Source organism: Tympanuchus pallidicinctus, unplaced genomic scaffold (genome assembly GCF_026119805.1).
Source record: "Tympanuchus pallidicinctus isolate F22 unplaced genomic scaffold, pur_lepc_1.0 scaffold3, whole genome shotgun sequence".
Taxonomy (NCBI): Eukaryota; Metazoa; Chordata; class Aves; order Galliformes; family Phasianidae; genus Tympanuchus; species Tympanuchus pallidicinctus.
The window spans coordinates 1229006-1250781 of NW_026294747.1; the positions used below are offsets into that span (position 1 = coordinate 1229006).

Consider the following 21776-nt stretch of genomic DNA (forward strand, 5'->3'; position numbering starts at 1 on the left):
ACAAGAGAGTTAGGCGAAGTGGACTATGATAACAAGAGAGAATAAATGGAAGGCTTACCCTTATGCTGGGCTCACCACAAAACACCAGAAGGAGGGATCTCCAGACGAGATCCTTCCCCACTGGTAGCCAGCTCTTCAATAGGTCTAGGAATAGGTCTAGGTGAATTGCCTTCACCTGTGCTCCTCTGGCTGACTCATGGCTCGCCTCCGGTGATCAATCAGAGGTTCAGGCCGTGACTCAGCAGTTCCCATACACCATGGAAAATCTACAATTATGTATAGCTGACTGGATATCAGCTGGACAAGCAGATAAAGGGAATATTTTTGTTCAAGAATGGGAATATGAAGTTTTGATGCAATGCTATCAGTCAAAATCAGAACTGCTCTTTGTAATTCAAGATTGTATGAAGCAAATTTCAGGAGCAGAATTAACCTCACGGCAAAATGAAATTGTTTCTCTGGAATTTCAGTCCCCACTGACCATGTTTCTATTGGCTATCTAAAAACATGGGATACCTGCTATCATAACCAACCTTGGAGAAAGCTGGATGGCTTCAAAACCACAACTCATCTCAGCAAATGTAACAGAAGTTGCCAACAAGATTAAATATCTTTCTGCTGGGTATAAGCAGACAGGGAGAAAAGTATCCTCACCCACACAGAATTTATTAGGGACCCATTGATAGAAAAATAGCACAAAGCAGAAGGAATCTTCTTGTGACACCTTGAAACACCTTGGATGCACTGATCAGATGCCAATTTTTGCTATGGAATGCAATGCATTAAAAAAAAAGTTGAGAAATGCTGACTGTCCCACATTAATGGAGCATTAACACAGTCAGCTGACTTAATAAAAATTGGTGCCAACAATCAAGGTGTGACAACACCGGAAGGTACAAAGCAATTGGCTAAGAATGACATGAAGTTCAGTTCCAAAAAAATAAATAAAGAGAAGGCCTAAACAGTTTAGTCCTTAAAAGCCCTCAAAAATTTGCTTAACTACTGGAGTGCAGAAAAACTGAAGACTCTCCAAACAACAAATTATATAAACAGTGAAATAATGTATTTTTCCACAGTAGCACATTAATAGACCATGGCAAATTTATGTTACGGGCACGTAAAAAACAAAGCCTTTGAAATACAATGGTGACAAAGACTTCTTAGAAGATGACAAGAGATGATAACATCAGACACTGTGGGCAGCAATAGAATTTGGTCAGCAAACAACCAGAACGACTTACATGCTGTGATTATCTTCAGGAGAGACTGAGGAATAACCTCAAGAGAAAATCATGCAGACAGAATTGTAGCAGGTCATTATTGTACAGCTAGCAGGCAATGCACCCTGACAAAAACTTAAAAACAAAACTTGAAATTGGCAATGAAAAGAGAATATTAAGACATCAATAAATCCCAGCTGGTGGTACAACTTGCCTTAACAATCATGTTACCCTATTTTTTTTTTTGTTTGTTATATTTTTTTTTCCCCCAATAATATTGCCTAACACAGTATGTAATAGTTTTACACTATTTTTTGAAAATTAAGAGCCTCTAGAGTTAGCCTGTGACTGTTTGCACTATTTGCTGGTATGTATGAAGAGGCCCACCACTTGCAGCCAAACAAGTATGCCACTTTCTCTCCAAACACATTACAACGCATGAAATCCACTGGGGTGTTAAGTCATCAGTCTGTCACAAAGCTGTAAAACTGCTGGGCACTCTAACTGTTCCCACAGTTACAGACATACACATACCCAAATCACTTTCTAATGTACAAACAGAAAGGATGTAAATAAGCTTGATTTTGGTAAAGCTTTCATGGAACAGCCGCCTCATTTCTATGTGTAAGGATTTCAAGGAACAGTGGTGATTCCCACAGCTACAGCTTGTTAAAAGGAGAAACACCACTGTACAGTGAGGGATGGAGCAGAATGCTATAGAACTGAATTCCACAGCCATAGAATTTTGTGCAGAACCCAATCCTCGTAAGAGAAGAGCAGTGAAAAAATCTAAGCTCACAGATACTTGCCGTTGGGTTTGATACGAACAACCAGCTGCACTGAGTGTTTTATCATTATGTTTTATCGTCAAACTTCATGTTTGATAAGTTTTGCAACACTAATAGTTATATATAAGAGTCAGGTTCTGACATTCCTTGCACTCTAGGACTTGCTGTTCTACAAATGTAACAGAGGAAGGGTGGCAGAACTAATTTGGAGCAGCCAGATTAGAAGTAAATGTTTTCTTGCAGAAGGTTATGACTAAAGCAAGAGGCCGTAAATAAAAACCTTCTCATATGAATTACACCAATACAGCAGCAAGAATAAAACCTTGCACAGCTGCTCCCAGGGATATAAGTCTACTCTGACACTTGTTAGGTGCTTTTCACTTGGCTACTGAAATGCTTTAGAATTTCAGCAAGTCATCCAGCTTCACTGTCATTTTTCTGGCAATAACTAGATGATGATAATGACTAGAACTTCCTCAGTAAGGTGACAAAGTGGTGAATGTAAAGATAGGTGCATCTGGCCCTGGAAAAACATGCTTTTTAAAATATACTATACATTAGCTATCCTCAGCAGCAGAAAAACTTTCACACCAGTATAACCCTGTCAACAGAATAAAACTTTTCCTCACACACAAATATTACAAGAAAAATTTCCGCTTTTACAGATAGCATCACAAAGCAAGAATTTCCAGCAAACAGCCAATGATCACTGCTGGCAGTTCATGCCTAGTTTCAAAAAACAGGACTTAACTCCAATCCTTGTGAATGATCCAAATCCGGTGGCAGCTTTACAACCAACACTCACATCTGAATGCTGATCCATGCATTTCTTCTCCTGAACTTTGGTGTTCAATTAAGGGAGCCTTACAGTTTGCTCTGCATTTCTTTTACTGCATCGGGCAGAGTAAAAGAAATTCAGAATAATCATGAATCAAGCCCTACTGTTTAACAGGAACTAATCTTACCAGCCTTCCTAGCACAGTGCATGACCTGTAAGCTCACACTTGCATTCAGAAATAATGCCCATTTGAGGTCATGCATTCATTATTTATTTGCTTTTTCGAGCATAAGAGCACACTGGGAAGAAGTAACAGATAGATAGGTTCAAGCTACAGCATGAACCAATGTGAAAACAGTTGCTTCTTCATTTCTATTCAGTTTGCCTACTGTCAGATTAACAACCTTCAATTTCCATCAGTCCAAACATGGAGAGTACATTTTTCTTAGCAAAGGTCAAATTCTAAATTCTTTGAACATCTTATCCAGTTACCAGTGAGTAAGCATTAACCGGGCTTAGATCTGTGCATGGCTTGCTTGCTCTCTGAAGAGGCTGAAAAGAGACTACATCTGTTTACTTTTAGTAACATAAAAACTAAATGTCCCTGCTTTCTGAATCACAAGTAAATTCAGAACCTCTACAGAAGGGTAAAGAAAACTTCCAGTGAAAATCAGCACCATATAAGACATGAAAGTCAGAACAAAATGGTACCTAGTGGGGCTTTCTCGTGAGACACAAACCTGACAGAGAGATGCTGCACAGCTTCCTGAGGACAGCAGACATCCATGTTTCAAAGCACGTTCTCTTCAGCCCTGAAGCAAAAACCAGGGTGATGCATTCGTTGCTACATCAACTGTGAAGCTGCTCAAACACAAGGAGCAGATTGGAAGCAGCAGCCCAAATCCTGTTCAACACAAGGAAGAAAGATCTCACTGAGTAGACAGAACTTTTCAAAACATAATTTATAAAGGATATCAAGAGATCAGCCTAAAAAGGGCAAAAGATTTCCAAAGAGGCATCCCAATATCAAATGCAATCAAAGCAAATGATTTTCAATTGTTATACATCAAGCAATGAGTAGATATTAGATTTTGTTAGACTGACAGAGTAGAAATACATGATCCTAAAAGTACACAAACACTTAGTTGTGGGCCAAAATTTAAATCTAAATTTTGGCAATAATCAATAATCTTCATAATATTGCCAGAATAAAATAACAATGACACACATCCAGGCTGGAAAGTGATTAAATCCAGTATTGAAAGGGGGTCTACAGAAACAAAAGGGAGGGACTCTTTAGTAAGGTCTGCTGTGACAGGAAAAAGAATAAGAGTTTTTAAACTAGAAGAGGGTGGATTTAGATTAGATGCAAGGAAGAATGTTGACTCAGAGGGTGGTGAAGCACAGGCACAGGCTGCCCAGAGAAGCTGTGGACGCCCCATCTCTGAGTCTGGATGGAGCCTTGGGCAGCCTGAGCTGATTGGGGGTGTCCCAGGCCACAGCATAGTACTGGAACTGGATGAGCTTTCATATCCCTTCCAACACAACCCATCCTATGGCCACTTTTACATGCGGCCTTATAAAATAACTGTGATTACAGAGTTACAGAGTAAAATGTTAAAAGATAGTCCAAAGCACTCTTTACTTTAAGATCTTCTAAAATTATTTTAAGCTTTATGGTGATATTCAGACTTCTGGCAGCTTTACATTTGGTGTGAAAGAAACAGTTTTGCTGTGGACAAGTCATTAGTTTGTGACTCTCAGTTCACACCCAGCAGTTAGCATCATATTTTTCAGAAGATAATGAGAACTCATTATGTGCTAGGACTACCTATCTGCAGTTCTCTTCAAGGTTTAGTGAATGTCTTTATGTGCTTATTTAATAGAATGGCCTGGGTTGCAAAGGAGCACAATGCTCATCCGGTTCCAACCCCTGCTGTGTGCAGGTCGCCAACCAGCAGCCCAGGCTGCCCAGAGCCACATCCAGCCTGGCCTTGAATGCCTGCAGGGATGGGGCATCCACAGCCTCCTTGGGCAACCTGTGCCAGTGCCTCACCACCCTCTGGCTGAAAAACTTCCTCCTCATATGCAACCTAAACCTCCCCTGTCTCAGTTTAAAACCATTCCCCCTTGTCCTATCGCTATCCACCCTCACAAACAGCCTTTCCTCCTCCTGTTTATATGCTCCCTTCAAGCACTGGAAGGCCACAATGAGGTCTCCCCAGAGCCTTCTCTTCTCCAAGCTAAACAAGCCCAGTTCCCTCAACCTTTCCTCACAGGAGAGATGCTGCAGCCCTCTGATCATCTCAGTGCCCTCCTCTGGACCCCCTCCAAGAGCTCCACGTCTTTCCTCTGCTGGCAGCCCCAGGCCTGCATGCAGGGGACGATCACCTCCCTCTCCCTGCTGGCCACCCCTTTTTTAATGCAGCCCGGAACACAGTTGGCCTTCTGTGTTGCAAATGCACTGCTGGCTCATGTGCAGCCTCTCATCTACCAGGAGCCCCAAGTCCTTCTCCACAGGGCTGCTCTCAAGGAGATCTTCCCCTAGTTTGTATAAACACCTGGGACTGCCCTGACCCAAGTGCAGTACCCTGCACTTGGCCTTATGTGCTTGTATTCAAGTTTGTGTGGGCAAAAGGGAGAAATCAACACTTCTATTTGTAATTAAATATAATTATGGAGGTATTGTGGAAATGAAATGTTACCTCCTATGGACAAAATACATTCAATGGCAACAAAATACAACCTCTCAGGTCCTTTTCTTTCATGCCTAACTTTGCTCTTGTTTCACAACCAGCATTCAAACAGGATATTATTTACTCCCAGAAAGAATGAGGTCCCCATGTTCCCTCAGCTGGGCATCCCCTCAGTATCAGGAAGTTTACAAAGCATAATGAGCAGCTCCATAATGATCACAGCAGGACTGTGTCTAACAAACATCACATCATACTCCAACCACATCCTCGGATTTACTCAAAGTTCGTCACTTGCTTTCTTCCATAAAATCTTTCTTTTTTTTTAGTACCGAGCATAGGAACTTGCTGTAAGTCTTGCCTTTCCTTCCCTAGCTCTCACATCCATGCTCTTTGTTGCGAGCCTCCCTAGCGCTAACGCAGCTTTAAAGGCTCGGAGCTGCACCTCACACAGGGCTTCATCCCTTCACGCCCAATTTGCTCATGCACTCCTTCATAGACAAGCTTTCTTTTCTATTTACACCAAAGTGCTTTCCTTGCTATGATCACTCACATTAACTCTGACTGAACATATCTGAAGACTTTGAAGAGAACAAACACCAGTTGTGGTGGCGACAAAACTGTGTAACCCAAATTAGGACTTTCTCCTTATCAAACAGGCCAAATATAACCATATGCAAACTTTATTTTCATGTAACATTCACATTAAAGAGAGACGCTTCATGTGATAAAAAAGATTCTACAGAAGTGGAGTATTTGAATCAGTTCCACTTAAATAGTAAAAATACAAATAAAAATGGATTAATTTAGATTAAATTCTGGAAAAGAAGTGAATTCAAATCTCTGCCGTTTATCAGCATTCTGCTGGTTTCTAGGCCAACCTACGTGGATACATGGATTCTTGTAACTATGTAGTTACAGATACAGTTATGATACAGTTACAGATACAGTTACAGGTGCAAGCTTTTAAAACGATGCTGTTCACATGATAAATGAAGTTAACCAAAACCTAAAATTCCAAACAGTGCTCCTGGAGGGGAAAAAAAAAAAAAGAGAGAAAAAAAGACTGAGTTTCTGTGCAGGGTACCATTCAGTTAGGCAGATGAAAGATAACACGGCCAGTCAAAGCCAGTCTGAATGCATGGATGGCAAACTTGCTGTATTAACAGCAACTGAACTCTGACTCTAACCCTACACACTCAGCCTCACAGGTCGACACGAACACTGGAAAGGCGAATGCACACGCCTCACTGCTCTTCCTATGCTTATCTAATACAAATTGATGTCACAACCTGTACCTCAAATACCTCCTCTCATTAATTATTCCCCTTCGTTAACTCCACGCATCTCCTAAGCAGCACAAGTCAGCAGAGGAAGCCTTATCACCCGCTCTGAATGATCGCACTTGACAGTCCCTCTGTCATCATTAAGGCAACGTATGACTCAAGAATTTACAACAGCCTTCTGTTAACAGTCAGATACACAGCCTACATCCTGCTAGTGTCACACTAGGATTAAAGCTTTATATTCCAGAGCACTCCCTGGAGTGCTGCCTGGACACCTCCTGATGCAAGCATGAAACCTGCTTGTGGTTGAGACACCTCCACCGCCCTTTCCTTATTTACAACTATTCTTCTACCCATCCCCAGTGCTGTGGCAAGAAGTTAGGCGAAAAGTCCCCCCAAATAACAGTCTTGTGTTTTAAAAGGATACAGACAGCAGAAAACTGTGTATTGCTAACTACCTTGATTTAAATTGGTGATGTATTTCAAGCCCTCTGCCCCTTAAGGCAGGTTTAGCGTCCTTTTAAGGCTTGGCCAGTACCAAATCCAACATTCCAACGCTGCTTCTGACGGAGGGAGAAACAAAAGCTCTTCGAATCACAATTTGACCACCTAGGTCTACTCCCAAACATTTATAATGAAGGAAGACTGGCTCCTGTTGGTGCCCGAGCTCAGCCCCAAATCACCTGTGTGTTTCTGCTCAGCTGTTTCTCTAACAGCCGTGCTGAGGCGAGCAGCGCACACTGCTGGCTGTTCCGTTACTGACACCTGCTTGTGGGCTTGTTAGGACGTCTTTAGCTCTCCGCTCTGCCCTCCTGCATTTGCTGTAACTGTTAACCCATCTTGCTTGTACTTACCATCCACCCCAAGCCTCCTAGAGAGCCAGTCTGTAATTACTTAGTCATAAATAACCAGGGAAGGAGACAAAAAGCTTCTAGAGCGATTAACTGGCATTATTCGCTTGTAGTTCGTGCTGCTGGGCTGTGCTATGGGCAATGCTGGAGTAGAACTGTGCAAGGGATGATCTTGCAAATACTTCTGTCTCGCTGTAGGGTAACTACAGCGCACAGCAGCAATAGGTAGGGGGGCTCAGAGCCCGGTACCACACAGACCGCCACAGCGCTGACTGGAAAAGCCCTGCGGTCGCGCCTCGCGCTCAGCACCGCAGCGCGCGAAAAGCACGAGAACGGCGCGCGACCACCCCCACAACCACCCCCTCTCGCAGCGCAGCGCGTGATCGCGCCTTGCCACGTGACTGCCTGCCGCTTCCGCCCGCCCGTTGCACGCCCAACCGGAAGTGCAGCTCCTTGCGTTACGGTGGTTCCCCCGCTCTACGGTAGCCGGGGAGAGACACGGTCGATGTCCGCTATCGGCAGCGCTGATGTAGCTGGGGCCGCGCGGAAGCCGGGTGCGGGAGTCCCGGCTCAGAGGCGGAGGAAAGTCCACGGCAAGGTACCGGGGAGGGGGCGGAGAAGCGGCAGCCGCGCCGGGAAAGCTCCGTTCTGGGTTGGCCTGGCCGCGGAGCCGTCCCGAGGGAAGCCTGAGCCTGGCACAACGCCGCCTGGGGCCGAGGGCTGCGCTGCCGCATCAGGACTTCTCTTTCCCTTCGGCCTCTCACGGCCCGCAGCTGTCGCTCTAGACCGGTTTCCTACCTTCTTTCTCTGCTCCTACCTCCGAGAATTGGCGCAGCCCTCGCTCTGCTTCACGCGTTCTTTACTTTGCACGTGCGCTTCGCTGTCCTGGTTCTCATCACTGTGTCCTGCTTTAGTTTGTTGTCTGTAAACGCTCGTTGCTGATTTCACAGGTGTCAGCACTCGCCTCTATTAAAGCACCAGGCTGCTGGACCCCTCTCCTGTTTCAACCAGAGAATTAAAGGCAAAGAGCTGTGTATTCCTCCCAAGGTGGAGGGAAGGAAGAAGTACAGCTGAAGCTTCTGCCAAGAGGTTTTACAAAAGGACTGAGTGAGTGAGACACGTTAAGTCACACAGCTGGTGCTCGATGCACACTCCATTACGTTAGCCCAGCAGTGCTTCAGGAGCACGGTCAGCTGGCAGAGCAGCTGTCTGCCGAGGATAGCAATGTAACACTTATCTTCTCCTTTATAGAAAAGAAGTTATCAATTCTTAATTAAACATCTACCAAGAAGTCAGACTTGTGATGCATCTGCAAATGCTGACAGTTCAGAACTACTTTTCTGTTTATCTAGCGTGCTTCCTCATCTGCACCCATCTACAGGAGCAGGAGTCAGTTGCAAGCACGCGTTGTGACGTTTGCAGCAGGTTTGGTGCATGGCCTGCAACAGACTTACTGAATCATATTATTGGGTGTTGACATACTGCTGTTAAAAACATGCTCAGCTGCAATGAGCTTTACTCATACAGCATTCCATGTACCATAGTGCAAAAGACAAGCGTGCACTTAGTGACTAAAAAAGTGACTAGTTCTGAGTATAGCTGGTTTACTAAGACACTAAACCTGAGAAATCAATACAGAATGTCTTATTAACTCACTACCTTAAGCTTTTCTGCATGGGTAACTTGCTAAAGAAAGGAACTAATTTTGCTTTATTTTCAGAAGGAGATTCACCTTCTTCTCTTCCCTCCCTTTTTCCTTTTAAACTCAAGTCTTTCTAAAACTGCCTGCGCATTCAGGGCTCTTATTGCCTGAAGAATTAATGCTCTTACACCCTGCTCCATCTCAAACAAATTGTAAAATTGCATTTAAAAACTAGTTTATCTCTCTACAGCCAAGCATTCTCTCTTATATTTGGAATGGGTGAATCACTCAACAACCACACGTCCTACGCAACACCTTTAAATTGCTGTGCATACAGATTAATACATGGAAATGTGTCATGCAGCTTCTTCAAGTGCATGCATCTGGTTAGAAAAACTAAGGCATTACAATCAAGGGGATTTCTGCTGCAAAAATATACTCCCAACAGTGGCTTTTCAGAGTGCTGTAAAAGGCCTCTAATTGTTCTGTGAGGAACTTTTGCCACTGTGATCATACCTCTGTAGTCTGGTTAAATTAACACATTTCATTTTCATGTCATTGGGTTGTTTGTGCTGCTACTCACCTTTATTTTATTAGAAGTAGTATCCTAGACTATCTTCTCCCATTCTACAACTGACTGATGCTTTCATTCATTAAAAAATGTGCTATCCTGTTCAGTGGCTAGAACAAGTAATGATGCTTTTTGATTTCTCTGTGTCAGAAAATGAATTCTTTTCCTTTGGAGGATATATTTTCCCCATTGTGTCGTAGTAGAAAATAGCACAAGATTGGCTCAAGCTTTGATGTTTTAGGGCCAACGCTGGATTTGTAACAAATTTTGGCACGGGCAGGACCACTCTGCAATAGCTAGCATAATATTTTTAATTTTGTGTTTAAGTAAGTTTAAATGAGTGCCCCGTGTTTATATGATGGGGGCGTAGCAGTCAGATAGAAAGAGCTGCATGCAAAGGCCATCCATCCACAAGTGCACACATCCTTACATGTACTACAGGTGGCCATTTCCTGGAGATGCTCACATTCAGTCAGGGTGCTGACTCACACCTGTCAAGGCTTTTCTTTGCTCCCTAGGAGTACACAGGAAAGAGCTGATAGCTGCTGGATGTAGATCACCAGCTGGCATCAGCCTGTGCAGCCTACCTTCAGCAACCTACCTTTTTTTCCCCTGAAACTACACGGAAACCAGATGGCTGAGTTGTTCAGCCATCAGACAGGTCCTGTGGGCCCTCTCCTTGAGCAGCTGGGAGTGTGCCAGTTGGAGGCTGGAGAGCACAGCAGGCTGCTGTTGAACAAATCATCTACCTCGCACCTCACCTCCAGATTGCCTTTGATAAGGCAGTGCTGCTGAATGGATACTTAGAACGGCTGGTAAAAAAAATGCCTCTGAAAAGAGAATGAGTGCATCTAGACTAGAAAGCGAGTATAATTTAAGAAATGTATCTTAAGCTACTTGAACCTAGTTTGTCAAGCTTACAGGTAAAAGTTTGCAGCACAAATCTGATTGATTTTAATGCTTTCTCTAGGGTGATCTTCATAGGAACTACTAAAGACTTCAAAGAACTCATTTTAGGCAAAATAAGTGAAATAAGTTGTTCTGATAAAAATGGATCCTTGTTCAGTTGGAGTTCAGCTTCAAGCTACCAATGAATGCCATAAGACCTATTATACCCGTCACACTGGCTTCAAGACTAAGGAAGATATATCTTCATTCGATCTACTGTTGCTTCAGCTTAGGACTGGAATGACCCTTTCAGAGAACGACACCATCTGCTTTCATCATGCAAAAATTTACATTGAAAGATTTGAAGACTTACAAAAGTCATGTTGCGACCCTTTTAATATGCACAGAAAAGTATCAAAGAAAAACTTGCGTGCAATTGACCTGCATGACGCAACTTTTCTAACTGCCAAGTTTGGAAGACAGTTTGTACCTGGTTGGAAGCTTTGTCCCAAATGTATGCAGGTAATAAATGGGAGTGTGGATGTCGGAGCTGAAGAACGCCAAAGAAGAAAGCTTGATTCGGACGTATGTATATGGATCAGTTGTCCCACCCCCTCTAAGTTCTGCAGACTGTTGGACCTGGGCTTCATACAAGTCCTATATAAACGAACCAAGTTGTTCAGTAGAAATACAAAAAGGTGCAGACTCTTGCTGCATGGGAGTTTGCTGTATCTGAACCTTTATTTGGAGGAGCGTTCAATGAAATGAGTGCATACGCTCATTCCACTTTTTTACTTTAAAAATCCTCTTCCCTAATTAAATATTAGGGCCTTTCTAATTAGTTGTGTGCGCTAGGGTGACGTACACCTCAGGTTATGTAAATACCAGCCGGCTGCTGTTGTCTTAAGCTGTTTCTCAAGCCTGTGAAAAGCAAGCTCCCATTTAAACACTGCAATGGTTGTTTCTAAGAGCATTGAGAGAAACTTCTGGGTTAGTCTCCTCAGTTTTAAGAGAATCTACTGCATCTAGCAGTTCATTACCAAGTGAACCTGCACGGAAGTGAATTAAGTGCATGCAGATGTGGTGCCTGAGCTGCCCCTGTTTGTTCAGGGGCAGTTTGATGTGAGAGGATGATGCTTTAAGTGCTGAGTTCATAATACAGTTTATACATTTCTGGGTGCTTTGTTTGAAGCATGCAGGTAATCAGTAGAACCAAGTGGAAAACCAAGTCAACAAGAGCTCATCCACATACGCTCTAGAGCAAAACAGCATGGCATTCAAGGAGCAGTCACCCCTCAGCCCAGGCACAGCCACCCAACTGTATCTTACAGCTGCATAACAGGAGATATTACTGACTTTTGGGACTGGCAGAGTTCTGTAATGTAACGCTTAAGAAGACTTAAGTCTTCTCCTGAGAAATACAGTGCTCAGAGTTGGGGTCAGCATACCTCAGTCATTACAATATCCTGGCTTGACTGGGCATTTCCTTAAGAATTTGGGTACTTATTCATAATGAAGTGAGATTTTCTGTCTCTGTTCAGGGGCGTACAGCTAAGGCTTTGAAGTCTCTGCAGTTTGCTAACCCAGGACGACAGACTGAATTCACTCCTGAGACCAGTAAGAGGGAAAAAAGAAGACTGCAAACAAAAAATCCGTCATTTAACTCTGACAGGTGAGCACCTTCCTGTAGTGACTTTAAGGTCACTACAGTGACCTTGCTTTAAGTGTCTCTGTAACACCTCACACTTCAGACAATGAAAATACCGAGCTTCTGGTAAGGTGTGACAATACTACATAGATTATAAATGAAGCTGTTAGTTTATGCATCAAAATTTGATCATAGGTCAAACTTGAGTAGATCAAGGAGAGTACACTTAAAATGTTGGAGTTGTCATATTTCAATTTACTCAGTAACTACACTTCAGAAACAAACGTGTTCATGTTAAATGCTTACGTACTCCAGAAGGATTAGCGTTCAGGTTGGATGACACTGGATAACAAATTTCAGCTTCCTAAGTAGACCTATTTTAAAATCAGTTTTCCTGTAGAGTGGAAGGCTTATGCAGCTGAGTTTTGTCTATCATTTTCTACTAAAAGTTTGGACCAATTCGGCCTCCCTGAATTTAACCTTACAGGAAAAAAAATGCACTTGGTGCTACTTACCACATACCTGTAGCATCTCCCTGCATAGTTGCTTCTAGGTTGTTCATTCATAAGCTGCAACTAGGAAAATGTTTTGAATTAAGCGTGTGGTCAAGCACTGCATCAAAAAATGTCTGGAGTGTCTGACCTCAGAGCTGTTGGGAGCTCAACTAGGTGTGGCTCTAAGCAAATTTATCTAAGTTGACCTGGTTTTGAACAGAGGGTCAGACAAGACAAATTCCAGAGGCCGTTTCTGAACAGAGTGGTTTTGTGATTCTGCAGTTTAATAGAACTGACTGGGATACGAGTAGTGATTAAAGCATAAAATAACTTATAAATTAGAACATGCACACAATGAACTATTCTATATAACTTTGAATTATAGCTACAAGCTACAAAAGAAGACTTTCACATCACCTGAAAGGTAACAAAGTTAACATCATAAATATTCCAAAGTGGTTGAATAAGTGTTTAACCTATCGATGAAATAAAAACTTCCTGGTCCTGGAATTAGTTCAGAAGCACTATAATGACAATACAATGTGAAGCTGGCAAATGTTGAGTACAATAACATGTATACACTTTAATGCAGTGGTAAAATGAACATCTTCAAAAACAGCAAAGTTCTGTCCACGGCAATTAGCTGCTTGGTATTAAAATAAGGAAATAACTTGTTTTCCATCATACAGGCAAGTTATACCAGCCAAGAGTAAAGTCTACGATAGCCAGGGACTACTTCTTTACAGTGGGATGGACCTCTGTGACTGCCTTGATGAAGATTGCCTGGGATGTTTCTACGCTTGCCCCAAGTGTGGCTCCAACAAATGTGGCACTGAATGTCGCTGCGACCGCAAGTGGCTGTATGAGCAAATTGAGATAGAAGGAGGAGAAATCATTCGTAATAAGCACGTTGGTTAGTGCATATGCTTTTTTTTTTTAACCTGGATGTTCCACTCTGAAATAACATTTATCATTTAGTTGTTTAATGAAAACCATTGTAATTAGTTGTGATAAGCGTGCTTCCACATTCCATCTCAGTATGATTAAGGAAATATTCTTAATCGTACTACTTGTTGTCACACCTCATTCTACGTTGTACTGTCTTGTTAGTCGCTTCAGTTTGCATTGATCAGCACTGCGCTGTAATGAAGTGAGGTGCTAAACTTCCACGTGGCATACCATTATCCACTCACCATTGTGTCACAGTGCTTTGAGTGTGCCATCTGCCTGTGTCCCTCATTTTTTAGTTGCATGGTTTTGAACTATTGTATGTGAAACGCTTTTGTATTGTTATTAATGAGGCTACACCCAGTATTAATAAAGATTTCTCCAGTACTAACAGTGAATGCTACATCTTCTATACATTATCACAGCTACCTTTGATAAATTCAATTCTTTTAGCTTTATTCAAAGGGATTTAGGAGTACGGATCCCAACTGAGTTACTGGGATTTTGGATCCAGTTATCCTTAAGAATTCAAAAATCTCACTGTTAAGGGTGTTACTAAACTATCAAGATGCTGAAAAATATATAAAAGTATTTCACTGTGGTAGCACTTGGTTGCTTTCTTGTTACAATTGAAATAATTTTGCTGTATTTCTTATTGGTCTGTAATTGGACTGGTACTTCACAGCCCTCTCCCCTTTCTTTCTTTTTGCTTGTTTTTAAGGTAAAGGTTTACATGCAGCTGAAATGAATTCAACTGTCTGTTCCCAAACTAAGAATATCCAGACTGCTACAAAAAACAGTTGAACTGAAATTTTGGGTTGATAAAATATTTCTCCTCAGCAAGTTTAAATTTTGCTGAATTGCAAGATTTATGGAAATAAAAACTTGTAATTGAAATATTAGTTAATATCTAATGTGTTACTTTTGTGCTGTGTTAAAAATACATTTTCTGCTTCTGTGACAGACTTGGAAGATCTGTATTTTGTCAAATCACATTTATTCAAGAGTAATGTTGACTATGGCTTTCTGAAACTTTCATGTGATAACTTTGTATGATCTTGCTATTTGTTCAGAGTATTTATTTGTAAATTTCTTGAAGCTTGCCACGTTTAAAATCCAGTTATGCTTTGTGTTGTACTGACATCTGCTGGTCCTAGCCAGGCATAAGCATGGATTTAGTTGATGCTGTTGCTGTTAGATCCACTTAGAAAATAAACGGTCGTTCTTTTGTTCAACCAGAACATTGGCTGTTCTTCCAAAAGCGTGCATGCCTCATTGGCTTGGGCTTCCAGCCACAGCTGTCACAAAAATCATCATAGAGATTTCTTTAGACTCTTTCTCCAGGTAGCAACACCACCAATGAATAATACCTGTGGCTTCCCGTTCATGCAACTGGCATTTAACTTTCTTGACTACTGAACACACTTACCCTAATACAGCAGTTATGTGTTTTGTGTGCTTGATCCATATTTGGAACTGTTACAGCTCTTAAGCAACATTTTGTATTAGATGAACACACAAACACATACCTGTGTGAAAGGGAGCCGGGGAGAAAGCTGGCTCAATCTTGTACGTTTGGCCTGTTGTTTTTGGTTTTGTTTGTTTGTTTTAATTAGAGTTTGTTGGTTTGGTTTTTTTGTTTATTAAATCAGGCAGTCAGCAATATACATTCTTAAAAACAAGCTTCTGTCTGTTGAGTGTAACTTACTATCATATTCACAGTTCAGCCTTCAAATTCTGTGACTATTAAAGCATTTCTCTTCAATGGAACTCAAGTCCACCAGGAGCTTAAACTGTCCAGAGCCTCTCATTATTAGAATGGTATTTCTGCATCTCTATTATGTCTCTGGTAGGTTAGCATATTCAGGATCTTATTTTACACTAATAACGGTGACTTTTCCCCAGATAAATCATTCAGATGGTTTTATAACAGAATATGCAGGGCTGCTTTTTAACCAAGAACCTGTGATAAGTACTGAGTACTGTTATTTGTGCAGAAGCTAAATGAGGGCATTGTATTTTTCCTGTCCAACAAGTTTTTTTGATGTTGGTTGTTCAGTTGCCTTACTCACTTATGACCCTCTATGTAGGAGTATTTCCTTAGCATGCCTTGCATGTAGAGCATCATTAAGTTGAATCATCTGTTTTTATACACTACCGTGTTCTCCTGCTCTCTTCATCTGTTAAAGAACACGCTGTTCCAAGTCAAATTTTACCATCCTGCTAGATTTGTAAGGTTAACAACTGTGAATTTTTCTGTAGAACCATGCAGGAAAAAGTCAAAACACCTCAAAAATTAATCCCATCAGTATAATCACAAGTTATTTTATTGCGCTCTAAAAATAACGTTCCCAGTAACTAAATGTAGTTTCCCATCTTTCAACTACTCTACAACTAAGCCTATTAAACAGTATGTTCTATTGAATATAGCCAAAAGAAATAACTTTACATAAAAGGCACAGTTCATAAACCAGGTGTAACCTCTCAAACCTGCATGCATTTAAGAGAAAGGCCAACACATGCCCTAGTTACTGTGTTAATTTACTGCAAATATCAAAAGGCAGAAGTTTTAATGCCTAGACAAACTTTACCTATTCAAAAAACAGAAGTTGGTGGCAACAAGATGTGTTTTATGAACAATACATCTCACATGGGCTAATTTCATTACATGGGGATCCAGATTTGTGATCCTCAAGTACAGTGTTAAATACTGTTTTGGTTTCATAGAATCCTAGAAACATTAAGGCTGGAAAAGACCACTAAAATCACCAAATGCAACTATCAAACCATCCTCCCCATGCCCACTAGTCATGTCCCTCCTCAGTGCCACATCTCTGTGGATCTTCAACACCTTGAGGGACGGTGACTCCACCTCCTACCTTGGCAGTCTGTGCCAGTGCCTCACCACTCTCTCAGAGAATAAGTTCTTCCTAATATTCAACCTGCACCTCCCCTGGCACAACTGGAGGCCATTCCCTCTCATCTGATTGCTGATACCTGGGAGAAGAGGCTGACCCCCACCTAACCACAACCTCCTTTCAGAGAGTTGTACAGAGCCATAAAGTCTCTGCTGAGCTTCTTCCAGACTGAACAATTCCCTTGGCCTCTCCTCATAACATTTGTGCTCAGACCCCTCCATTGCCCTTCTCCGAATGCTCCAGGGTCTCAATGTCTTTCTTGTAATGAGGGGTCCAACACTGAACACAGTACTCAAGGTACGGCCTCACCAGAGCTGAGTACAGAGGGATGACCACTTCCCTGCTCCTGCTGCCTGGCACTATTTCTGATACAAGCTAAGTTGCCATCAGCCTTCTCGGCCACCTGGGAACACTGCTGGCTCATGATCAGCCCAGTGTCAACCAACACCCTCAAGTCCTTTTCCTCCATGCATTTTCCAGCCAGCTACGGCCCTAAGCTTGTAGTGTTGCATGGGGTTGTTGTGGCCAAAGTGCAGAATTCAGCACTTGGTCTTATTGAAGGTCTGTTGGCCTCAGCTCATCAATCCAGCATCAATCTAAATTCACATCAAATTTAGAACACGAGCAAAAAGTGAACATCTTCTAAAGTCAGTGTGAGTTCTCCTGTGGGTTTAGTGAAAATAACTACAGGGCCTTGAAGCCATACCTGGAATGGAAAGTGCTTTTTTTTTCTTTTTTTTTTTCTCCTCCCCTAAGTGAGACATGCCCTAGGAGGCTTCCTGTTAAAGACTCAGACAACGAGCAGTGCACAGAGCACGCTCAGGTAACTAGCTCAGAGATTATGCTATAATAACATTTTCAGTACCCATGCCACTAAGAGATAGATCTTTGGGAATGGCTGTGAAGGGAAAACGAATGATGCAAACAAAGAACAGAACAGAAAAGTGCTCTCTGACCTTGCTTTGTCATTGAGCAGATTTTGTGGAACACTCACCTCTGTTGCGAGCTGCCCAGTTGGCTCCTGGTAGGGGTCCTGCCCTGGAAGAGCAGCTTTTCATCCAGAAGCTGCTCGTATCCAGCAGAGGGCATCAGCTCACTGCAAACCTGACCGTCAGCTCCTGGCGCACTGGAGAGACGCAGCTGCTGAGGCTGGGGCAAAGATTCCCTTGCTGGACAGATTCAAAGATTAGGTCCAAGGCATGCCATGCACCACCACGACCGTGAGGCTAAAATACAGCAGACTCAATTAGTGCTACATTAGCACTTACTTTAACATATTTTCTCTTTAGTCTTTAAAAAAGCTTCTCCCCCTACACTAGATACGTTGCTTGCTATTAGGCTGTTAAGTGGAGAAGAGCACAGCTCTACGGTTTCTTTTACAATTTACTATTCACTACAGAGGATCAAAATATCTCCTCCGGAGCACAGCCCACATACAGAAGAAATAAGCACCATAATTTGGTGTGTATGTAAAGGTTCTACATAGCAGCTTGAGTAACGCAACTACTTTGCTTAAAGATAGAAAATCAAGCTCTACAGATTTTCAGTAATATAACACATTTCCTAAATTAAGTGCTTTTTGCTCTAGAACATTATTACTGAGGGCCAGAGAGCCCAGATGTATTCAAGAGAATGAATTTTCTCCCTGCAAAATAACCTCAGCACAAGTAAACTCCAAGTTGCCCCTTTCCTTCTCTTTTATAGCATCCAATTGCTCTGGCAGGTGGCTCCCCTGGGAGTTTCCCATCACCTGGGCTGCATCCTATCAGCTGTCTTCAATGCTGCTTTAACTCTCCTCCTGACACCCAGCTCTTTGTAACAGTTACCTTATTAATCAGTGATTATATTTCTGTTTAGTTTTTAGTTATTACCTTTGTGCCACTTCCTGGGAGTTTCAGAGAGCTGTCTCTGCAGAAGAGAAAGTTAGAGTTATTAAATGCACTTATGTGGTGAGCTACACCTCAAGTCAGGCTCTTAAATTGTACAGGGTGCTCAGACATCCACCAAGGGACCCCCAGCTCTCACTACGCTGTTCCATCAGCCTGCATGTCTGTATATCTCTCTGGTCATAACAAACTAGCTGGGTACAAAGCACAGAGGAATTAACTAACACTAACAAAAGTAGGTTATGTCTGCAGGCAACTCTAAAAATCCATTTTTCTGAAAGGGAGGTTTTGTTCTGACTGTTGTGCTTTGGTTCTGGTTTTGCTTTTATTATAAAAAAAAAAAGAAACAAGGAAAAAGAGGCACAATTTATCCAGCCTCATCTGTGCCAGCCACCTCTGGTTTATGGCTCCCCTGTGTTAATTTCTTGCCTGTGAACTGCTGACTCTCTGAACTAACACTGGGCTGGATCTGTTTTGGAGCAAATGAGAATGCAGAGCTGTTGACAAAGGAAATCCATCATAAGAATCGCTGCAGAGGACATCAGCAGCTTCTCCTACTCCATGTGTGTGTGAACTGCAGCATGCTGGGTGCTGCCAGGTACCTCCCCCAGCATGGAGTGATGCACTGAGCCCCAGCTCTCCTTGCACGCAGTGTGACCACCAGACTGGCTGGAGCTTGGCTCTCAGAAATGCCAAATGCCAATTACAAGGTATAAGCTGCCACCAGAGTAGATTCTCTTGGATCCTCCTGAGAGTTAAGGAAGAAGATGCAAAGACACTTCTCTATAGCTGCACTCTATAGAGTACAACTGAAAGGAACCTGTGTTTCACTGACTTATATTGACTCTAGTAATTATTCAGTGGTGAGCAGTAAGGTTTGAGTTATCTTTCTGCATCTTCTGTTTCCACGTGATCTGAAAGGCCCATTTATCACACAATCACAGCTGGTTGCGGCTATGATATTTTGATACTGCCATGTGCAACAGCCAGCTCTCCTGAAGGGCTGGGGCTGAGGCCCTTTCCCTCTCACATCCTTTCTCTTCTCCAACTCTGCTCATTTCACAACTGGATTTCTGTCGAGTTGAATTGAAACCCCTTGCCCACCAACCAGCACAAGTTGATGGTGCTTTTCACATGTCAGAAATTGCTACTGACGTTTCAATTCTGCTATATTTTTTCTTTTTTTTATAGTGTTACAGAGAACATTTATGTTTGAATAAAAAACAAATAATGTGTGTCAAGAGTACGCATCAGGGAATGTCATTTTTTTTTTCCCAATTACAATTCTATTTCAAATAGGGCAATGCAATTAAAGTATAATTGCTGAAAAGACAAAGCCACGGTTATGATCAGAAGTAGTTACCCTTTCATCTTCGAGTCCTGTCTTACTGAATAAAATATTTCTGTGGGGCAGCTTGCTCTGCACGTCAGCAGGTATCCAGAAGCAACTGTTTGGCACTGCTAGCAGAGTGGCTACACGTACATGAAGCTACACTTCATGACAAAGGACAAATACAGGTGGCTCCCTACAACCAGATGTAGCCATCAGGACCAACCACTGTGGTGCTGTGAGGAGAGAGAGGTTTGCAAAACTTTGGCTTTCCTTTCGCAGAGTTGATTCAGTGGGAAAGAAACGTGGTGCTGCTGGGTCCAACTAATGGCAGGGTTTCCCTGACGGGAGGCAGGCAGCAGCAGGAGTCAAGCTGAGCCAACTGCAGGGAACTAAAAATGATTTTCATATGACATAAGTATCCATCATTAACTAGCATGAAGCATTAATTAGCATTGCTCTTTGTCAGTCCAGTGTCATTGCTGGCGCCTAGAACGCCACAGGGCCTGCTGTTATCCTGCTGGCCACAGAGGAGGCCAACGGGAGAGCTGAGAGCAGCCTGAGGGATGGTTACAGGGTGAGACTGCTCCAAGCCATGCACTCAGGCCCTTAAAGACAGTGGCAATCTGCAGGAGCAGCCCTGGGAGCTGGGTGGTGGATTGCATCACAGCCACGCCGCAAGGGATGGTCCCTGCAGGACACACAGACAGGATGAGCAGCCAAGCGACAGCTTTCCCTCATTCCTTGGAGACGTGTGCTTGTCTCAGTAATTGGATGGATGGTAGATAAATAAAAATATGAAGTGCCTCATTTAACGTTGCTGTTGCTGGAGTCCTTTGTCTGTAGTGCAAGCAGAAAAAACTTCAGGATTGATCCGGAGTGCATGGACTCGTTTTCTATTAAAGTGTATTAATGCCAGGTTCTGTGCAATTAGTGAAAAGTCAATTCCCATTACTAGTTAACAGTATTGAGTATCTGCTTTCTTTAATAAAAAGCCATGTCCAGCATAAAGACGATAAATCGATAAGCAGCCACTTTCTAAATATATTCCACCTCCTCCAAAAATGCAGAGAGAGCACTGCAGCTTTGAAGACGACACAGATGCAGGGAAAGAAACCCCTGCTCTCTGGAGGTAGCCTACACATCCTGGTTTCCCACCTCCTCCTGAACAGCGTTGTGGCTTCTGCTGTGACTCAGCTCTGCAGAAGCGCTTTGCTCAGTTTGGAGAGCAGGGCTCAGCTGAGAGCAGGAGCACGGCCACTGAGGGGTGAATGACTACACAGCACGGAATAATCAGGAGCTCTTCTCTTTTCTGTCATCACTATTGTCATTTCCCAGGTCCTTCTGCAAGCTGACAGTTTCCTGTGATGGCCTGGGGTGGAAGGCTCTTGGCCAGGCTCATTTCTCCATCCACTTGTGCACTTGTGGATGTGGATCTTCAGAAACTCAAAGGCTTCTGCTGAGATGCGAGTAAAAGGTCTCTCATTGTTGCCAGTAGTTTTTTATTCGTTAACTTCCAACATGCAGAACCAGTGGAGAAGGGGAAGAACCACGTAGCAAGAGAGGTTAAACACAGCTAAGGAACATTTATTTTCTTGCTTGACAGAGAAGTGAGGAAATGAAGATGTTTTGCCTGTTTTAATGATCATTTGTCACACATCTGAACAGCTCAGTTCTTAGTCTGCTTGCATACGGATGAATTCGGACACAGACAATAATGTTTGTAGAAACTTGATCTTTATGCACACGTGGATGGTAGTTTCTCCCCAAAGAATTAAATTTTGACGTAGCCAAGGGACAGAAATCATATCAGATGACTTAACTGCATTATTATG

General features: G+C 42.6%; 1 protein-coding gene and 1 long non-coding RNA gene across 6 annotated transcripts in view; one reads left to right on the plus strand and one right to left on the minus strand.

The window, feature by feature from the left end:
• LOC128085322 (uncharacterized) overlaps positions 1-8001 on the minus strand; it is a 55418-nt gene extending 47417 nt beyond the window's left edge. For 2 of the 3 annotated variants that reach the window (XR_008208897.1, XR_008208895.1), the window contains exons 1-2: positions 7224-7428; positions 3527-3690 (exon numbers count right to left, since the gene is read on the minus strand). This is a non-coding gene — a long non-coding RNA (uncharacterized LOC128085322). Of the gene's footprint in view, positions 1-3526; positions 3691-7223; positions 7429-7619 lie in introns of those variants that run through there. The other variant, XR_008208896.1, reaches the window with a different exon arrangement.
• Positions 8002-8087: 86 nt separating this feature from the next.
• On the plus strand, positions 8088-15048 carry ARL14EP (ADP ribosylation factor like GTPase 14 effector protein). 3 transcript variants are annotated; one of them, XM_052692487.1, is made up of 6 exons: positions 8116-8214; positions 8567-8723; positions 10800-11302; positions 12259-12389; positions 13549-13772; positions 14529-15048. In XM_052692487.1, the coding sequence occupies exons 3-6, from the start codon at positions 10880-10882 to the stop codon at positions 14609-14611; spliced, it is 861 nt and encodes a 286-aa protein (XP_052548447.1). In that variant the 5' UTR covers positions 8116-8214; positions 8567-8723; positions 10800-10879; the 3' UTR covers positions 14612-15048. The 3 variants fall into 3 exon arrangements, with proteins under 3 accessions (XP_052548446.1, XP_052548448.1, XP_052548447.1); XM_052692486.1 differs by lacking the exon at positions 8567-8723 and having other exon boundaries at positions 8088-8214; XM_052692488.1 differs by lacking the exon at positions 8567-8723 and having other exon boundaries at positions 8089-8214; positions 13549-15048.
• Positions 15049-21776: the final 6728 nt, after the last annotated feature.

What these genes read in the sequence shown, in the direction of transcription:
- ARL14EP (XM_052692486.1), top strand. Translation starts at nt 10,880, where the DNA reads ATGGATCCTTGTTCAGTTGGAGTTCAGCTTCAAGCTACCAATGAATGC. An exon ending in GAAGAAAGCTTGATTCGGAC is followed by an intron (nt 11,303 to 12,258) that starts GTATGTATATGG and finishes GTCTCTGTTCAG; the next exon opens with GGGCGTACAGCTAAGGCTTT. An exon ending in CCGTCATTTAACTCTGACAG is followed by an intron (nt 12,390 to 13,548) that starts GTGAGCACCTTC and finishes TCCATCATACAG; the next exon opens with GCAAGTTATACCAGCCAAGA.